Source organism: Amblyomma mixtum, chromosome 2 (assembly GCF_055824585.1).
Source record: "Amblyomma mixtum isolate Tamu chromosome 2, ASM5582458v1, whole genome shotgun sequence".
Taxonomy (NCBI): domain Eukaryota; kingdom Metazoa; phylum Arthropoda; class Arachnida; order Ixodida; family Ixodidae; genus Amblyomma; species Amblyomma mixtum.
In genome coordinates this window covers 258121467-258140368 of record NC_143013.1, presented here as the reverse complement: position 1 = coordinate 258140368, position 18902 = coordinate 258121467, and the positions used below count along the sequence as shown (strand labels likewise).

Below are 18902 nucleotides of genomic sequence, written 5' to 3'. Positions count from 1 at the left end.
AACGATGCTCATAGCTCATGGCTGTGTTGCGGAGCTCGAACTGGACATATAGTCTGCGTAACGAATATACAGCCGAATATATAGCCGCAACTGGAGTCATGGCCGCTAGGGTCTATAGTTCACATGAACGCTTTCAAAAGAGTGAGGGATATGTACAGGTGTGCATTGACGCAGTTCGTGGAGGAGTGGCAGGTGACCGTCACTCTGGATATGTCACGGATTTATTCTATTTTTGTTTCCTGTTGGCTGGGCCTGTACTATAGCTACGTAGACACATGACAAGCAGCACAGACTTCCATTAAACCTCGCGCGCCTCGGCGGTTTAGTTCGGGGTAGGAATTCCTCCATCCTCATGACGAACCACAAGCTTCACGGTCATCGCGCTGTACAACGCGAGTCAGCAGTTGGTAGGTGGAACGCAGGCACTCGTATTATCTTCAAATACCGCCAGCGTTTTCGATATCGCTGTCGCAGTAAAAAAAAAAAATAACGAAGTGACAAATGTGCGGCTCAAAGCAAGGACTTACCCCATGGTTATAGATAACACTATAGAAACACTTGTCCGCTTTAACCAGCATTTAACCACGCTTAGAATGCTTGTGGCGCATTAGGAATCGGTTACTAAGGAGCCATCTGTCTCTGTATGTTTGACCTCGTTTTTGGCGTTCGCATTACGCGGCATCCATGTTGCTGCGATGTAGGCTTGGGTAAAGTGTGGTGGCAAAAACTGGAGTAGTATTGATTCGGGCAATCGAGTATTTCGTACAAACGGGTTACTGACACGCTGAAGTTAGTTGGGTATTGACCACCATTGAAATGCGGATCATTTATTAGGTCCGGGTGATTTTGTTTTAATTTCGGCTTTTCACTAGTGATTGTTCTAATGCGGTAAACGTCGATGCGCTAATAATAGCAATATCTGACCCCATTGAGTGTTGGGCGCCGTAAGCAGTATCCATAAGGGGTGCGGGAAGAAATAATTAATGACGTAAGCACTAATTAGTCATAAGACATATGCGCTAGAGATAAGTTATTATTTATTTGCTATCAAGGTAGAAAGAAAATAGTATCTTCAAGAACTTGCTTTCCCACCCGAATAAAGCCTATATCCCTTCGACTGAAAGTTTTTGCCATTTTTTTTTCTTTCCACAAGGGAATGTGTGGACAGACGAAGCTCAGTTAATTCTCGTTACGTTATCTTTTTGATAGGAACCACACAGCGAGAGCAGGAATTTAATGGGACACAATCGGACAGAACAAATACTGATGGGAAACACTGTACGTACAATATCCATACATTTATTTTTTGTCTATTTTTACAAACCTTTGGCCGCAAGCAAAGAGAACATTTTATTTTTGCATCTGACGACCTCCCGAGAAGACCACACTGTCTTTCGGTTTTGAGCAATAAATATAAAAAACAAACTAGGCATACTTGGCTGGGCAAGAAAACGAAAGGTTTCATCATGTGACCATTGCTCTCTTAACTCTCCTAAGTATGCAGTGCCATAGCGAAAGGCTGCAACTGAGACACTGCTTGTGCCCAATACCGACCGAGATCCGCTTTCTAGAATTAATTTTTGCACTTTTTTCTTTTTTTTTTTTGCAGATTTGAATCGTCGGGCTCACGTTCCAATCTAAATTTAAACCGCGTGTAGCACCCTCACATTTTTAGACACACCAAAAGGCCGGCTTCTTTTCACCGAACCACGCAGTCGCGAAAAATGCGCGTTAATTCTCACCTGCCATTCAGCGACGCATGTAGCTTGCCCGGCGCCTTCACTTCACCACCGCGCACGAAGAAGAAACAATGGCATTTCCGCGGTACATTTCACTCCCGTACAAAGAAGAAAGGAAGGGAGGGCCTCGCGCTCACAGCACCACAAAAGACACCGGGGCGGCGGCGGGAATTAGTTCCACCAGCCGCCGCAGACGATCAAACTGTGCGATAAAAGCCGCCGCATAGCGCAAGAGCAAAAAAGTAGCAGACGACGACACGCTCATTACGGACAGCGACGCAAGAGGGCTTGTAGAGGAAGGAGGGCTTGGAAAGGGGGGGGGGTGGGGGGGAGGGGGGGGGGAGTACGAGTGATACAGCGAACCAATGAACCAAAACGACAGAAACGAGCAGGAAAGGAAAGAACAAAAAAAAACGAGATGACAAAACAAAGAATTGGATGAGACGGCGGGCGAAGCGCGAACCACAAACTAACAAAGGCGGCAGGAATGCGTCCTTCGGCGTTCGCCCGAACAGGCGAGAAAGGAGAACGAAGGGAGTTTTGGGAAGGGAAAGAACAAAGTAAAAAAGAAGTCACACGCATAGAGGGCAGTCAGAGCGAGCAGGAAGTAACGTATAAAAAAACAACAAAAGACAGAAACTCGGCTTCGACCTCGACCCTTTCCCACTCTCTCTATCTGTGTGCGGCATGCCTCCTCGAATGGCAAGTCATCCGTGACGGCTGTGGTGCTCTTTCAGCTCGTCCAGTCTCGTCGCCTATTATTATTATCCCGGTTCGAGAGTATGCGAGTACGTACCGCCGCCTAGCGCCGGAAGCGTGCGTTTCACTTTCGACATTCTTCTTTCCTCTGTCTATCCCTGGTGCGGATCTGTTGCGTGCGTGAGCACGTTTGCGGTGCAGGATTGACTATAAATGGCGGGAAATAAGTGTTTTCCGTGCCCTAACGTATACAAGAGAGCTTCGCTGGAAAGAATAGCTTCGCGAACGTGGCTTGAATGTTCGTTGGCCGGTGTCGAGAGTAGGCGAAACAAACGTCACAGCACACAAGAGCAGCGAAACCATTACGGAACCTAAATTGAAAATACGTTCAGTCTAGATTACTTTCTCTGTTCCCCAGCTGTTTTCGTGATATATGAATGTCCGTATAGTAAATGTCGTGCGTCGTCCTTTACTCTTTTTGGTTTCAATTTTTCTCTCTTTTTTTGTGGACCTTTATTACGAGTGTCGCAACCATTCGACCGGCGTATACGCATTATGTTCTCCGAACAGAGTTGCACGCATCATTGTAAGGATTTCATCGTCACTTCCTTATTATTTTTTTCCCCTGCCACAGAGGAGCGGAAGCTGACAGACTCCGTTCATAGTGCGAAATCTCTTCTGAAGATGTGAACAAAGCGGACCTGGCAAACACGTATGTTGTGAGCGCTGCCAACGTGACGAAAATCTTGTTTTCTTGATATTGGGGAAGGCATGCACACTAGTGACACATTTAAATCCTATCATTAAATCACTCTAATATTAGATTTGTACTATAATATATGCCTATATTATGCAACTTAATTCTATTTAAGTTCCCTCACATGGACCGAAGACAATCCCTATCTCGAACACTTCTCCCGGCACCAGTGAGTAAAATCCCTACGGTTTTCACTGTCTGTTTAAGTGTTATTTTTCATTAATCAATGGTATCCATCTTGAGTAATGAAGACCAAAGCGCAGAAATTTTTGAGTTATTACCCGTTGCAAGTGTTTGTTCTCCTTTTCCGCACTTTAGGAAGTATTTCAGGCACTGGCGTCTAGTAAAATACATTGGCAGCCATAGTCACCTTCTCCTACGTGTTAATAGAAAAAAATTGCTAATCCACTTTCAAGTTTCACTTAGTCAGAATGCACTTCTTAGTGGAGGCAAAGGAAAGTAATATATAAACTACTTGCATGGATTTCTATCTCGTACTTCACTTTTCCATTTCAGTCTATAATGTCAGCTCAACATGATTGTCATATTTACTTCCGAATCATTCTATCCGCCGTGCAGGTCGAGACACCAACGTCGGGAAGTGGAAAAAAATAGTTGAGGTTGGGTTGTGGTACAGCTCGGCCAAAGAAAGCTCTGTACAACGGCGCGGTATCAAGCGCGTTCTTAGAATTTCAGCCAAGCACAAAGACGATTGACGAGACGCACTAGAGAAGACACCAGGTGAAACCACCTTCTTTTGTTTCCGTAAACTTTGGGCAGACTAGCTAAACGCCTGCAGCGTAACCAACGTCGTACCTTAACGGCAGCAGTACATCGAAGAACGAAGAACCAATAGTGTGAACGCGTTATCAGTGAGGTGACATGCACGGAGGGGTTAAGTGCTGATCGCCTTATTGGCCTGATATCTCAATTTTTTTTCGCGATTTCTTGAAAACAGGGCGTGTGCAGAACAACAGCGCAGTAGAACTCTTGCACTTGGATAAAACTCGAATGCGGCCGTAAAGAAATGATTATCGCACTGGCATCGGTCGCGCCGTTATCTCTCTGTTTGTAGCTGGTTTTAGGCCTGGACCAGACTGTGATGTTGATCTTTTGTCGAAAATATTTTTAGCCCGAGAAAATTCCATTCATCTCCTTGCTACTTCCCAAAATTAATTGAAAACTCGTGGAGATTTATTTTTCCCTTTAGGTCCAATTTTAGGTCACAAATTTCACAAAAATATAAAATGCCTCGAATTAAATATCATTAGTCCCAGAGTGCAATACGCCAGGTGCTGTGGGCAGGCTAATTTTTCTGAGGGGCTCCTTTCTCCGTAGGATTCAAACCTGTATTAACAGTACGATGTGCAGAGTCAACTACGTTAAACTGAATGCATCGACACCGAAATCTTTGTAGCTCATGAACGAAGCAAGGCATCTTTTCGACCCATACGACCTCAGTCTTGAGTTCCTTTTTCTGCAGACTCTGTACTACATCGCATAGATAAGTATTTAGGAGAACACGCATGATTAGTTATAACATGAGGACGGAAACATAACATGTGCCGCCGAATCAAGTTTTTCCTTCAGACAAATTTTAGAGCGCATCTTTAAATTAGCGCTCTTAATTTGGGGCTCACTAAGAGGAAAATATAGAAAAAGTGATACGTCACCTCGGAAGCCTCCATTTCGTAAGGCTCCACGTAGACTTCTTCCACGACGATCTGAAAGGAGACAAAAGTAAATGGAAATAAATTACAGGATCAAGAAAAAATGAGAACTCAGGAGGACTTGACTGCGGTTTACGGCCACTTGAAAGCGGCTGCACGATAATTAAGGAAGGATGATCGCAAATAACCTCTCGTCATTAATACGCTCCAGTGTGGGCAATGGTGGACTAATGAGCAACTCTGGGAACCAGGAAAGAGTGCGAAGCGGGAGGGAGGGGGGGGGGGGGGGGCATACGTAAGCAGGACCTACAAAGACAAGCGTAAAGGTGTAGGATACGCAGTTCACAACACATTATTTCCGTGACGGTTGATGTCCACTGAGAACCAATATAAGCGCGAACATTCAGGCTTCACGTGGTACGGAGCTCGAGGCCAGTTTCGTAGACACGTTGCGTTGCAGACACAAACGCATATGTGGATAACAGTGGAAGAACTGCAGATTGGGCTAGTTGGTGTAGATTCATAGTGATGGTTCAACAGCGCAAACGCACAAAGACCAAGAAGGAGACAAGACACATATACAGCGCTGAACTTACAACTGATTTTTTATTAGGAAGAAGCATGTCATAATATACACACACGAAAAAACAGCGCGCATGCGCAATGTCAACAATCTCTTAGTACTGAAAAAGGTAAAACCGCTTTAAAAGCACATGTGTATCAGCAGAACCGCTATCCACTGTGTAGCATATTCATTTCTCTGACAGATAATGTTACAGATAGCGCACTCACACACCCTTTATCTTTCCGGATGATATGCAAGGCTTCAGCAATTTCTCTAGTGCGCTGGTCAGAATGACAAAACAACACACCAGTGTCACCAAAAAACGGCGTGCATTTGCATGTGAAACAATGCTTCGCTAGGTTAGTGTCTTTCTACTTTAAAGAATTAGCGTGCTCCATGAGCCGCACGTTAATACAGCGGCCAGTCTGGCCTATGTAGGTAAGGCCGCAGGACAAGGGGATTTGATAAACTATGCCAGTCTTACAGGGAACATATCTTGTCGGTTTTAACTTTTTCAGTACCAGGAGATTGTTGACATTGCGCATGTGCGCTGTTTTTTCGTGTGTGTGTATTATGACATGCCTCTTCCTAATAAAAAATCAGTTGTAAGTTCAGCGCTGTGTATGTGTCTTGTCTCCTTCTTGGTCTGTGTGTGTTTGCGCTGTTGAACCATCGCTATGGATAACAGTGGCTTCGTTGGATAACAGTGTATATAGGCTTCGTTCTGTACATTCTTTTTTTTTGTGTGTCTTTAGACTTCCAACTTTAGACTTGCGTCCAAAAGCGGTTCGCGCTTCGACGTCAAGCTCAAGCACACAAATAAAAGACTATGCAGACGGACAGAGCGGACAAGACACAGTCCTTGTATCTGTTGCCTTTGAGGAGGTGACCCTTACATCATCCTAAGCCCCCGTTCCGTCTTCCTGCCAGCCAACGTCCTGCTGTCTCCGCACACTGGCCCGTAGTTCACGCTGGTGAACCACGACGAAAGGTCACCGGAAATGGGGGCAGAGAGAGAGAGAGAGGGAGCGAAATATCTTCTTTGATACATCAAGTCCGACAGGGGCTCCATAACAGCTCTGTGACGTGCATAACCAGGAATAGCTCCCTGCTGTGTGTGCAGAACGTGAGGCATTGCTTACTGTGTCGACATTAAGGGGAACTGCACCACTTTTTGTGAATTCCGTGCTATTCAAGGATTCGAATCTATATAGGCTGCAGGTAAAGCCTGCAAAGTACTTTTACGCTAGCAATTAAAATAGTGACGTAATCGACGATTAAATTTTAGGCTTCTCCTCGTAGCACTGGAGGAGTGCAGAGAAGCTCGGTGTGAGGTCACGAAAGGTAAGATTTTAAATTTCTGTTGCCCTCAACCACACCATGCCGTGCCTAGTTGGATGTAGCGAAACAACGCTCGAAGGCCTTTGCCTTCGGTGGCGTTTTTTTTTTTTTCTTGAAAGGAAAAGTTTATGCGTTCGAAATGTACCAGTGGTACCTTCGGTGACGTCATGATGCGCCTCCCACTTGCCACTGTGCACTGCGGAGAAGCCTGATGTCCATCGCGAATATGCATCGGCATGCAGTCAGCAAGGAGTTATTTGTGCAATTGCTCCTCTGCTTTGAGAGACAAAAGTGTCTTTTTTTCTTGTAATTTTTAGCAGTAAAGTCATCTTTCGGTAAAAACCCTTTCGCTGAGTGTCTAAGCCTCCAGCTTCCGGACGCTCTCTGGACCCGGAAGGTTGTTCCTTATTAGCTCAAAGAAGGACGCTTGAGATATTGAGAGCTTAGCATATGCTCCCCAGTCCAGGAACGCACTTTCGAATGTGTAGAATATGCAGTGAAGCACCGGACAAGGAGATCGTTCAGTGGAATTACGGGCTATTAATTCTTTGGTGATTAGCCGAACTCCATGTTTCAGAACTCCAAATTAAATTTTTTCTGCAGCATGACTGATTTGCCACGAACAAAAACGGAGATGTCACGACTCACAAATCTTCTTTCTCATCCGTCACTCAATCAAGGACGTATATACAGAACTTCCTGCAAATCATTCTTCATCCCCGCCTCTGGCAAATCTATCGAGGTGCAAGCAGCATTTGACTTGAAGCCAGCTCATAGCTCAACTTGCACAACGGGCTAGAAAAAGAAAGGGCCGCTGCTTGCATGCGCCGCGGTACGATACTGTTCCCTCCCGCGTCCCCTAATCGCTGTTTCACTGCCTCGATCTATAGCTGTCCCAACAGCATCTCTATTGTACAAAATGGCGGCGCACACACTTCGTGCTTTACTCGGCCCCAAGCCGGCGGCCTCGTTTCGACGGCAACGCCCTCTTCGGACACAAACGGCGACGAAGCGCCGTCACAAAGAGAAAAGGAAGAGGGCCGGCCTGTTACGAATTAAGGCCAGCCGAAAGCGCTCTTGCTTCGCACGTCAACCTGGGAAACAAAACAATCAGAGCAGCGACGCCGCGACGCCGCTGACCTCCGACACCCACGTCGCCATCAGCAGCAAACCGACGCGAGAGGACCATGACGGATGAGGGTCCAAAATGGCGACCCTGAATGCGTGACCCTTCCTCTCTGGCCAGAACAGACCGACGGCCGTCTGCTTCATCAGACGGTATTACACACTCTCGCTTTCAGCGCTCCCTCCTTCCCCCGACACGTTTGAAGAGCGTCGTCTGCTCCTCCTATCTCACGCGCTATGTCGTCTGCTTCTCCTCTTCCTCACCGCCATTTTTAGCGGGCCTCGCCCGGCTGTTTCTTTAGAAAGCGACACGGCGCGCGGCGCGTGTCGTGATTATATCGCTTTCGATTAAAGGCGCTTAGGCGCGCGCGGGCAACGGTGCGGACCTGTCTAGCGCTGCGAGAGTTGCATGGAGAGGAGGCAGACGGGTCGTTTAGTGCGCCATTGTGGTGTTCGTTGGTCGTCGTCTGGTCCGCTATGTGCAAGGGTCGTTGCTCGAGACTGCGCACTCGATGGTTTTAGACTGGCGCGAACTCGGAAGGGCCGCTTAAAGAGTTGTCGGGTGAACCGTGCCGCGGACTAGGCACAATCGCGCATCGGGAGCGGGCCGCTGGCGCTGGAAGGTCGTCGCACGGCACAGGGAAAACAGGCTCTGAGGTTTGGATTGATATGAAAGAGTAGCGGATTGGAAGGCTGAATATAACTTCCTCGTACAGTTGAAAGTCCGTTCCGGGAGAAAGGTATACCCTGGGTGGAAACGGAATGGCAGCGCAGTATAGGTATACGACTGAAGGAAGCTGCGCGAGTGAAAATGATATCGCTGGGAATAGAAATAACACAAGTCGTTCAACTTGCTAGAAACGATGAAAACACCGCCGTTTACGTTGAACATAATTTATATGACAGCTGAGGATCAGCTGTGTCAAACATGGGCGCCGGGAAACAAGCCTGTCGTATAAGCAATTACCACTTGCCACACAAAAGGACATGCAGTATTCGAGCTGTAATTAAGGAGAGCTGACATTGCCATCAAAGGCGGCAAAGCAAAAGCTCCCGTTTTATATACGCAGCGCAGTGGTCTTCAAAGGTTACCCACCCCCAAAGGTTACCCAATAAGGCTCGCCTGTGAGTACGACACCTTCGTTACCGTGTATCGTGCCTTGGTGTTCCATGTAATAAAGTCGTACACCATCACCATGTGCCGTCTTCCATAGTTTGCTCTAATTTACTTTAATCACATCCTAGTCGGCATCAAGAAGAAGAAATGGGCTTGGGCAAGGCATGTAATGCGAAGGCAAGATAACCTCTGGTCCTTAAGGGTAACGGAGTGGATTCCAAGAGAAGGAAAGCGCAGCAGGGGGCGGCAAAAAGTTAGGTGGGCGGATGAGATTAAGAAGTTTGCGGGGATATACGGTGGCCGCAGCTGCCACAAGGCATGGTTAATTGGAAATACATGGGGGAGGCCTTTGCCCTGCAGTGGGCGTAGTCAGGCTGCTGATGATGATGATGACTCTAATCGCAGACTTCAAGCACCGCAAATGTAAAAGAACGCACAATCGAGCTGAAGAGAGACGGTTTAAAGTGAGATGCGTAAACATACTTGTGCCAAATGCGTAGTACGAGTCCCTCTGAGAATGTGAGTACCTTGACTACGCACTTAACTACCAACGAATATTACCAACGAATATTAAAGATGATTTGATGGTTTGATTTCTCCTGAAGCACTTTGAGCGACTAACGTACCGTTATGTTTAATTATTTACTTGCACTCTATGTAACCTATATCATCGTCATCATCTTGATCAGCACACAGGTAATCCCGCTCTATGATATAGCCCCTCCCAGTGAGGCCCAATATTCCTTGGATTGTGCCTGTCCCGGCTACTATAAGCCAGAAAATTTTGTAATCTTTTCGCCCTGAGTTTCTGCTGCTCTCGCCAGCTTTCTTCTCCACTTATAGGGGAGCTTTAATGTTATTAATGCATAATCATTAGATAGCTCATCGACACTCGAATCCGGTGTCGCCCACAGAGAGGTGGCACTACAAATCTTGCGATTGGTCGAAAAGACGTGACGTCATCAAAGGCGGAGAAAAAAACGAAATGTTAACCAGTAATAGGCAGTACTAGTACTTACAACTGCCCCGAATACAAAGGAGTAGAATAAAATCAGAATAAAATTTGAACACAATAGGAATAAAATTTCAACATAATTCGAATAGAATCAGAATATATTTTGAAACAAAGTAGAATAGAAATGAACTGGAATTGGGATGCAGTAGCACTGCATACGCATTAGTTGCAAATGCGTTCGTTAAGCACCCCCCAGTAATTCTTGTCTTACGAACCACATTCCCTGTCGAACTTCATTTCCTCTTCTTAATTTCAACTATATACATAAACAGTTCGCGTTCACCATCTAATTAACACTACTATCTTTCTCTAACGTTGCACCTATAATTTTTCTTCCCATATACCATCGTGCTCCTCCTCTTCGCATTTCAAGCCGCTTCGTTAGTTCTCAACCTGAGGCGCCATAGATGAGTGCTGGCCGGACACATTAGTTATAGACCTTTTCTTGTGAACGGTATCGGCAAGCTGCTGTCTACCTAGTGAGCTGTTTATTAATGCTATCTGGCTTTTTAAGACGTTAGCATAAAATACATGAGTAACCATTATATAAAGACGTCAAATCATAACACCGGTGTGAAACACGCTGCAACAGTCCCAAACTACGCTGTCTCCAAGTGCACGGAAGCTTTGCTAGCCTTTCGCCTTCACTCTCAGCATAACTCAGCATAAATTACTAGTATGCTCGTAACTATAAGGCGAAGAAATCCAAGCAAAGTAAATACGGTGACCCCTTACTATAAATCTATCTATTTATTTATTTATTTATTTATTTATTTGTTTATTTATTTATTTCGTGTACCCTCAGGGCCAGAGGCATTATAGAGGGGAGTGGTTACAAAAATTTAAGAAAAAAAATGTACAGTGCAGCAAACTAATTAGTAATACAAAAATGATTGCTCCTAGTTATACATTATTAGCTGTTGGGTTCTTGGTGTGCTGGTTAATAGTATATAATACACAAAATACAGCGCAGCAATACAGTGAAAAACAAACAAACAAAACGCTCGTACAAAAAACAACAAGAATATAGAATTAAAAAAAAAAGAAGATGATGCTCCTACTTATACAAAGTTTTCTAATGCTGTTTTGAAGCGTTGGTTGTCAGTAATGGTAGCGGTAGATGCAGGAAGGTGATTCCACTCAGCAGCTGTGCGCGGAAGAAATGACTGAAACATGGAATTGGTTTTGCAAAATGGAATTCCGACTTTGTTATTGTGATCTAGCCTTGATGAAATGTATTGGGGAGGGGAGATCAGTTCGTGGCAAAGTGAAGGATGATAAAATCCTTGGCTGCACTATAGACTGGCCATTCCGCAGATGGGACAGGGGTACACCGGTGCTGGAGCCTGTGACGACAGGCGAGAATAACCAGAAGGAAATAAATAAGATTGAAGAAGAATCGAGGTGATACCCATCTATTGTCCTGTTGTATTTCTCCACTTTTGCATGTAATTTTTTTAAACGCCAGTAGCCAGTAATTATGGACCTTGGCGAAGAATCGCAAGATCCACGCTACACTCAATGTCATTTTTTCATTGTCACGTGATGTCCGTACCATGCATTGGCTGAAAGTTGCTACTCTCTCTTGTGGACGCGTTCACTTCATGAACCGGAAAAGGTCTCGCAAAGGATAACAAACCTAAATAAAGTTTTATTTTTCGCATCACTGCAATGTAACAAGGAGAATGGCTGTTCTTAGCAATATATGTCCCCTTGAAGTTTGTAATATGTCACCAAAATGTAAGAGATAACGCCAACGAGGACAACTTCAGAACACCGTGACGCATACTGTTCCGTTCCCTGCACAACCTTCTCAAGCTTTGCGGGAGCACACTCTTTGCTCTGCGAGCGACAAAGGCATCGCTCATTTGTGTCTGCGTTCATGTATTGTGCGCGCGTGTGTCATATTTCAGCACAGTCATGTAAAGCAGCATGTAAGCGGAATAGAAAGAATGACATCCAGATATATCCTTTACTTCTCCTTTCCTTTACTCTTCATTTCCCTTAGTGCGGAGAACCCGACCACAGGGTTAGGTTTCTGCCGGCCGGCCTCCCTGCCTTCCTGTTCATTAAAGTTTCCTCCTTCTCTCTTCTAAGCTACAATACAAAGTTCCCACCTCTCTCTGAACTGTTACTGTGACGAACGGCGTACCGTCACAGCCGTGTACACGCTGTTCACATAGAGCGATAATTGTGATCACAATGAGGTCAAAAACGTGTCGTTAATGATTACGAGAAAAAAACTAACCTCGTCTATTAATAAACGATTCCAGCGACGTCGAAAAGGGTAAAATGAGGAAGTTCCGAAGAAAGCAATCATTTCGAAGGCAACTATCCCAGTCGAAGTGTACACCTCGACCACGCCTTCTGAAGAGAGACGAACCGGCTTGACAGAGGGCGGAGAGAGACAGGCGGGAGAGGAACAATGATGGCAGAGACTCTTCAGGGCTTAATATGTACGCCAATTACGGGGTCCAGCTCGCTTATGCTCCGGGCCCCTGCGACGATGTCCTTGCAGATTCTGCGACCGTCTCTGCGGTGGATTGCTGTGAGACACTAACGCTAGAAAGAAAAAAAAAGGGGGGGGGGGGGGGGCTGTACTCTTTGTGTTTAGTTTCTCTCCGTTGTACTCATTGTTGTTTGCAGCTTGCTACGCTTTCGGCACCGCTGTGATCGACCAACGACATTTTCTAACAGATGCTACAGCAGCGCGTAGCACCCCAAAGAAAAAAAGGCCATACATGCGCAATCGCAGCCGTGTCCAACTGCAAAGGACACGCGTCTCTGCGCACGCCCGATGCAACTCGACAACAAATCTCTCGCTTCAGTTAAAAGCGGACTATTTCGTCTTTTGATTCGGGTTGCGAAATTACTCTTCTTCTTCTTTTCATTTTTTTCCCCTTCCACCAGAGCAGCGGACACATGAAAGCACCTCCGGTCAGGAAGCGCTGGCTGTGGAAGCGGAAGAGTTTTGCGCCTGGTCCCGGGGCAGCAGCAGCACCACCACCAAACGCAACAGGGGGAGACAAAGGACCTCTTCCATACGCTCACCAAAAGGCGTATTGAGGCCGACGACTAGAGCTCAGATAACGCACTCTCCACCGCCCGCTTTACTGAGAAGCGTGCACACTGCGACCACACTGTATCCCCACGTGTGCGTGTGTGTGCTCTGCATTGTGCACACAAGGATGTCGCGGTGAGCGACGGCCGTTCAGCGCAAGCCGTCAGTTTGCAGCCCGCATAATGCGCCGAAATGCGTGTGCGACTGGGCGCCATATACGAGGAGCGGGCGTGCAAAGAGAGACCTCTGTTGCACATGGGTGGCCTTCTATACGCTGTCCCCGTATAAAAGCGTGCAACACTGCCGAAGCTGTGGGCAAGGCCGGAAACTCGCGCACTTGGCAACACGTTGGGAGAGAGATCACTGACGCTGTCGAAAAGCCAGTCTGAACGCTCCGATTACCTGGAGCTAAAGGTGCATTCTTAACCGACTACTTCAGTCGATGAATTAGTAAGCGTGATTCGGCTGAATCAAACTGCAATTTAAGAACAGGACCTCAGTTGAGCGCTATCCGTCTTATGACTACTGTTCTTCATGTGCGGTGCAATATATGTAGTTCGTGAGTGAATGCTTTCTTCTTGCATTTTGATTCACAATATAATACGCACTCACATGTTATGAATGTATAATTCGTCATGTTTCAAGTCTCCGGAGTGTGGTTCGAAAATGAGGAAACACTATTTCTGTTCACAAGAATGTCATTGCTTTTTACTTTCTTACCCTTGAGCGATCGACTGGCAGATTAGCAGGAAGTAGTGTCAATCACTTTCTATTGTGCCCAAACGATGTTGTCCTCAACATTTAGGCGTCTACAGTCACAACCGACGTTCTCGCCTTCGTGAATTCAGTTCCCCCAATCAGCTGTCCGGGGCTGCATAGTGTCCACCGCGTTGCACCGTTTTGGATAGACAGAGGTAGGCTGCAGTGCGTGTAGTACATCAAGAGCGTGTGCGGAAGGGAAGGAAGAAGCCGAATGGAAGGGGAGAGAGGGGGGGGGGGGGGGGAGGGGGAGGAAGGCGTGTCGAACAGTGACCACTGCCGGCAGTGACGCTGGGCCAACAATAGACCTGGCCGAGGGAAACAGTAAAAAAGCACGAAAACAAAGGAATGCGGAGGGCAAAACGCGGACGAACTTTTGTGAGAACGCCGCGGAACTATGAGGAATAAAGAGTCGGTTGGCCGACCGACCAACCGACCGCTGTACAGAGCGGCGACGCCACATGCGGTCGCGGCGGGATGTCCGAACCGGGAAGGTGGCGCTAGCGGGCGCGGGCGAGGCTGACACGCGAGTTTCGTTGAGATAAGGAACTCCACAGCGCCATTGCTAAAAGAAAAAAAAAAAGGAGGGGGGCTTCGTGCAGCTGGACAAATTGGTCAACTGGAAAAGATGCGTGACATAGTTGAGAAAAGTCTACATCGCGGCTGGAGTGGAGTTGCCGATAGCTTGAATTGTAACGCCTGAGATTCAACGTCCCGAATTGATACATAGACTACGATACATGGACACCGTAGCCAAGAGCCTTGGGTTAATGTGTAGACAGCCTGGAGTTCTTTGCGAGTGTATGTGCGTGTGTTCGGTGTGTGAACACGGTTCTGCGCCAAGAGGCACCGCAAAGCCACCGGTGTATGTGTTTTTCATAAAATATATCATGTTCTTTTTTTTTCCTACAGGTTCCCCATTAATCTCGCTCATAGCTTCCCAGCACGTACGAGTCACAACAAAGCTGACCATCCGCCTCGAGCTTGCGCCACGACCAACCTTCATTGCTTTTCGTATTCATCTAAACAGCTACAGATCGGAATAATCTCCCCACAGGTGTCCTCCACACAATCCCGGTTCATTTAAAATGCGCTTTTTAATCACATTTTTTTTTTCTCATACAAACGCCTCTTGCAAAGCCCTCACGAAGGAAGCCTAAAGGTAATGCATATTAATAAAAATACACCCAAAGTCTGTCTTCACATCGTCCCTAAGTTTGTTGGCGTTGGCGCGGAAGTTAGAAAACATTTTGTTATGAGCAGTTGTTTGTTAATTTGTTGTGATGTTATAGCAGCAGCAGCAGCCTTACGCAGCAGGAGCAGCACCAGCCGCCGAAGACGATGACACCGAAGTTCCTCCGAATGGAGCTCGGCTCTCATGACGGCGAGATGAACCGTTCGGCTGCACGCCATCTTACATCTTAGCACTCCAGCCAGTGAATCCATCATTTCCTTCCTCGTGCCGGCCTCATGCTTTTCGGATGCAACAATGTCAATCCCGGTCCCACCTGGAATCTCAACCGGATCATTACCAAAACAGGATTTGGCCACTCGGATGTAGTACTTGGCCGCAACTACCTAAATAAATATATCAATTATCCCGCGAGTCCCAGTCTCCAGCGGGTGCGGAGCAACTGACCATGGTGTCAGGCCTGTGACGCAGCAGAGGGTGCTGAGGATCGCTGAATCAGGACAGGCCGCACGGAAACTGAACCTGGCCACGTTTAATGTAAACTTCATCGACCACGGCTACCCTGTAGCAGTGCCGTTTAAAGAACTAGCGGGTATTAAATGAGATGTCATAGGGCATCGCGGGGTTAAGAGGACATATGACGCATACATAGTGGTAAACGGCAGGCGCGTACTCTGCTGTCATGGTTTAGCGGGCAGAAGAGAAGTAGGTGTATGATTCCTGATCGAGAAGCAGCTCATTCGGTTTGCGCGCTTTGTCGATGACAAACAATTCAGTTCGTAATTGAATACAACTGCTGTGAAGCAGAATTACGATTAAAATAACGGATAGGTGAGCTAGTCGGTTTCGCATACACGTCAACAAGGGCGACAGACTAGAAGACGGGACGAGCCGGACGGGAAGGAAAAAATTAAAAACAAAAAAGTAGCGCTCGTCCCGTATTCTAGTCCGTCGCCCTCGTTGTCTTGCGCTACCATGTATATATGCGGAAATATGGCATTGTCATGCCCCTGCCACTGCCACCCCCCCCCCCCCCCCCCCCCCCCCCCGCCCCCGCCCTTGCGCAACACATGCCTTACTGCCCTTACCCACGAGCGCACATAACTATCTCACAGAACGATCTGAATTAACACTGACACGTTCCAGCACGGCGGATTTGGAGGGAGTGATAATTTTGAAGTGCCTCTATTCTTTTCTGATTTTTTTTTTAGAAGTGTGTGTGTGTGTGGGGGGGGGGGGGGGGGGGGGGTGGCTGCAAGCACATACACGGTCTCCGGGGTGCGTATGAACATTTGGGATTGTAATGACTTCCGTGATACACTTCACACCCGGCTGGATACGTGACCGCCATCTTATGGGTCAGCACAGTCATCCTTTTTCACTCAATCCAACGGCCCGCTCGCTTCGCTGTCCTTGTCTACGAGAAATAGTTCCCGTCTCGCCCAGCCCTCCTTTCTTGTTGCGCTACTTTAATTACCTTTTTTTATTTTTTGTCTATGACCTGACAAGGTACACACGAAAAGATGAAGTTCACACGGCCGGCTTTCAAATTCCGTGGCCTTGTTGTATCTTTGGTTCATTACTTTTTCTTTTAGTTCGCATTCGGTCGCCCTTACTGTCTCAGTGCGCAGGCATAACTGTCGCCAGCGACGCCGACGCCTCCTGCCGTGGTATTCCTCTCTTCCGGTATGCAGCCTCCCTGCGGGTCCCGGATGATGACTACCTCGCGGTCCGGTCGACCGTGAAATGGAAGAAAAGTACCCCGAAGGTGTCCTCGAGTGGGAAATTGCCGCAGAAAAGAGAGCAAGAGAGAGAGACAGGTTGAATGGTTTCTTCTGGCCATAGCACGGAGAGCAGTGTCGGCCGTCACCTTCTACTGGCCAGCCTAATGGTCCTGCGAGTTATTTTCCTTTGAATTTCTTTGCTCTGCCTCCACCGGTATATTCTTTCTTTTTTTGTGAGGGCTGCGCTTCAAGATGACGACGCTTCGGAAGAGTCGAAATAGGCAGGAAACCGTTGGATACTTGAACTCTAAGGGATAGGAGGTCGCCGTCCTCGTGTATATGCGACGTAGACCACACACGAATATTTATTCGCCGAGGTGGCTTAGGTATAGTGATGGCGTTCTCGAAATGAGCTCATAGTTACGGATTAGATTCCAGGCCATGGAACGCGCTGCATTTTGAGCCAGCTGAAATGCAAAAACATATTCGTTCTAAGACTTCGGGGCACAAAGAAGACACCTGCAGGTGGTTGAAATTAATCCTAAGAGTTTGGTCAAATGTTCAGGGGAATCCCCCAAGGCGTAGTAGATTTGTAAAGGGAGTAATTACTCATTGGCATCCACCTGAGCGCAGCCATACGGCTACAGAGGAAAGCTGTGCAGCTCTCTTAGAAACTTCGTAAAGAAAAATTCGTCCTGGTCCGGGGTTCGAACCCGGGACCACCGCTTCACCGGAGCAGTCGCTCTACCAGTTGAGCTAACCGGGACGGCAAGCTGATGGTAGGGCGAGAGCGAATTGATCAATAACTCGAAATGGGAACTGTGTGGGAACTAAGAGCTTACTTTTTTGTCCCCGTACTGTTTTGCTACTTAAAGAGACTTCTTATTATCACTGATCTTAAACTGAAATTTCACACGGCATTAACCATTCACATCGAAAGATACCGCCCTAACGCCCAAGGCAGGAATCCCACCAGATGATATCGGATAGCAGTAGACAGGGTGGGGTAAAATCATGAATATATTGCGTGTAAATTTTTTTCATGCATTTCACCCTTCTCCACAGCTACAAGAGGTAATAGGTGCGCGCCCCCCTTTTTCATTGGGATATGCTAGTAATCGCGACCGATGATGCGGAAGTAACAGAACTAAATGAGAACAGTCGTTTCATTATACCAAGTAAGGAGCCGTATTTTGCATTATTCTTTTACCGTCCATTCTTTTACCTCTCAGTCATTCATTGTTCAGGCCAGCCGTTGATAGCAGAGCTGGCGAATGCTAGCAACTGCTGACAGTATATGTCGAAGCCAGCTCCTTCAAATAAGTAGAGGGGCAAAAAGAATGAATCATGAAAACAATAGTCTCAAAATTAGGCTCCAAGGACTATGTTCATTTCGTCACCAACGATCTGGGTTAGGCCTAGCAGGAATATACTTCTCAAGTGGCAGCGAAGCAATGAGAGGAGAGAAAGTACAGGAACAGAATCGAACACAAATGTCATGTCGTCTAATGTGCTCTTGTCATTTCTGAACTGAACATATGGTCGTTTGCCACACCGAGGACAACGGCAAGGTGTCATAAAGTTTTAAACCCCTTTTACTCCACTGATAGTTACAAGGGTGAACTACAGCCTTGAATGGATTCCGGTGCACGCATTTGCCTCTCAAAGCGGTAAAATTTTGAGCTCAATGCGCAAAACTTTTCTTAACCTCGGTTTTGTTAATTTGGGTGACTGCCTCCATGTGTCGTTTGCTGCCACGAGTAGTCGACGCGAAGTGGGCCAATAAAAAAAAAAGCAGAAGCGCTGTCGCTTAGCGGGATTCTGAGAACACAAGTTATTGATCTACGTCACAGCGCCCACAATTTTGTTCCCCTGGCGCCGTTGGCACACTAGTGGCCATGGTGCCAGAATGCCATGGGTGAGGATCATAGCTTTTCGCATCCCCAACCAGTCTACCCACTTCCTTTAGCCCAAACTTCTTGTATAGTTTGCCCAAATTCACTTGCACCAATTAACAACGGATACATTTTCTAGCGCGCACCCCTCCTACTACACAGAATTCTTGCAACCTTGTTCTACCATATGACCTTATTACTGACCAGCTATGAACATCATTGTTGTCGGTTATGATATTCGAC

At 46.9% G+C, this 18902-nt stretch overlaps 1 protein-coding gene across 1 annotated transcript in view; it reads right to left on the bottom strand.

Moving 5' to 3' along the window:
• LOC149363674 (uncharacterized) overlaps positions 1-4919 on the bottom strand; it is a 139481-nt gene extending 134562 nt beyond the window's left edge. The window contains exon 1 of the mRNA XM_089573647.1: positions 4869-4919. Within this exon, the coding sequence (XP_089429773.1) occupies positions 4869-4883 (15 nt within the window). The 5' untranslated portion in view covers positions 4884-4919. The remainder of the gene's footprint in view (positions 1-4868) is intronic.
• Between the last annotated feature and the right edge of the window lie 13983 nt (positions 4920-18902).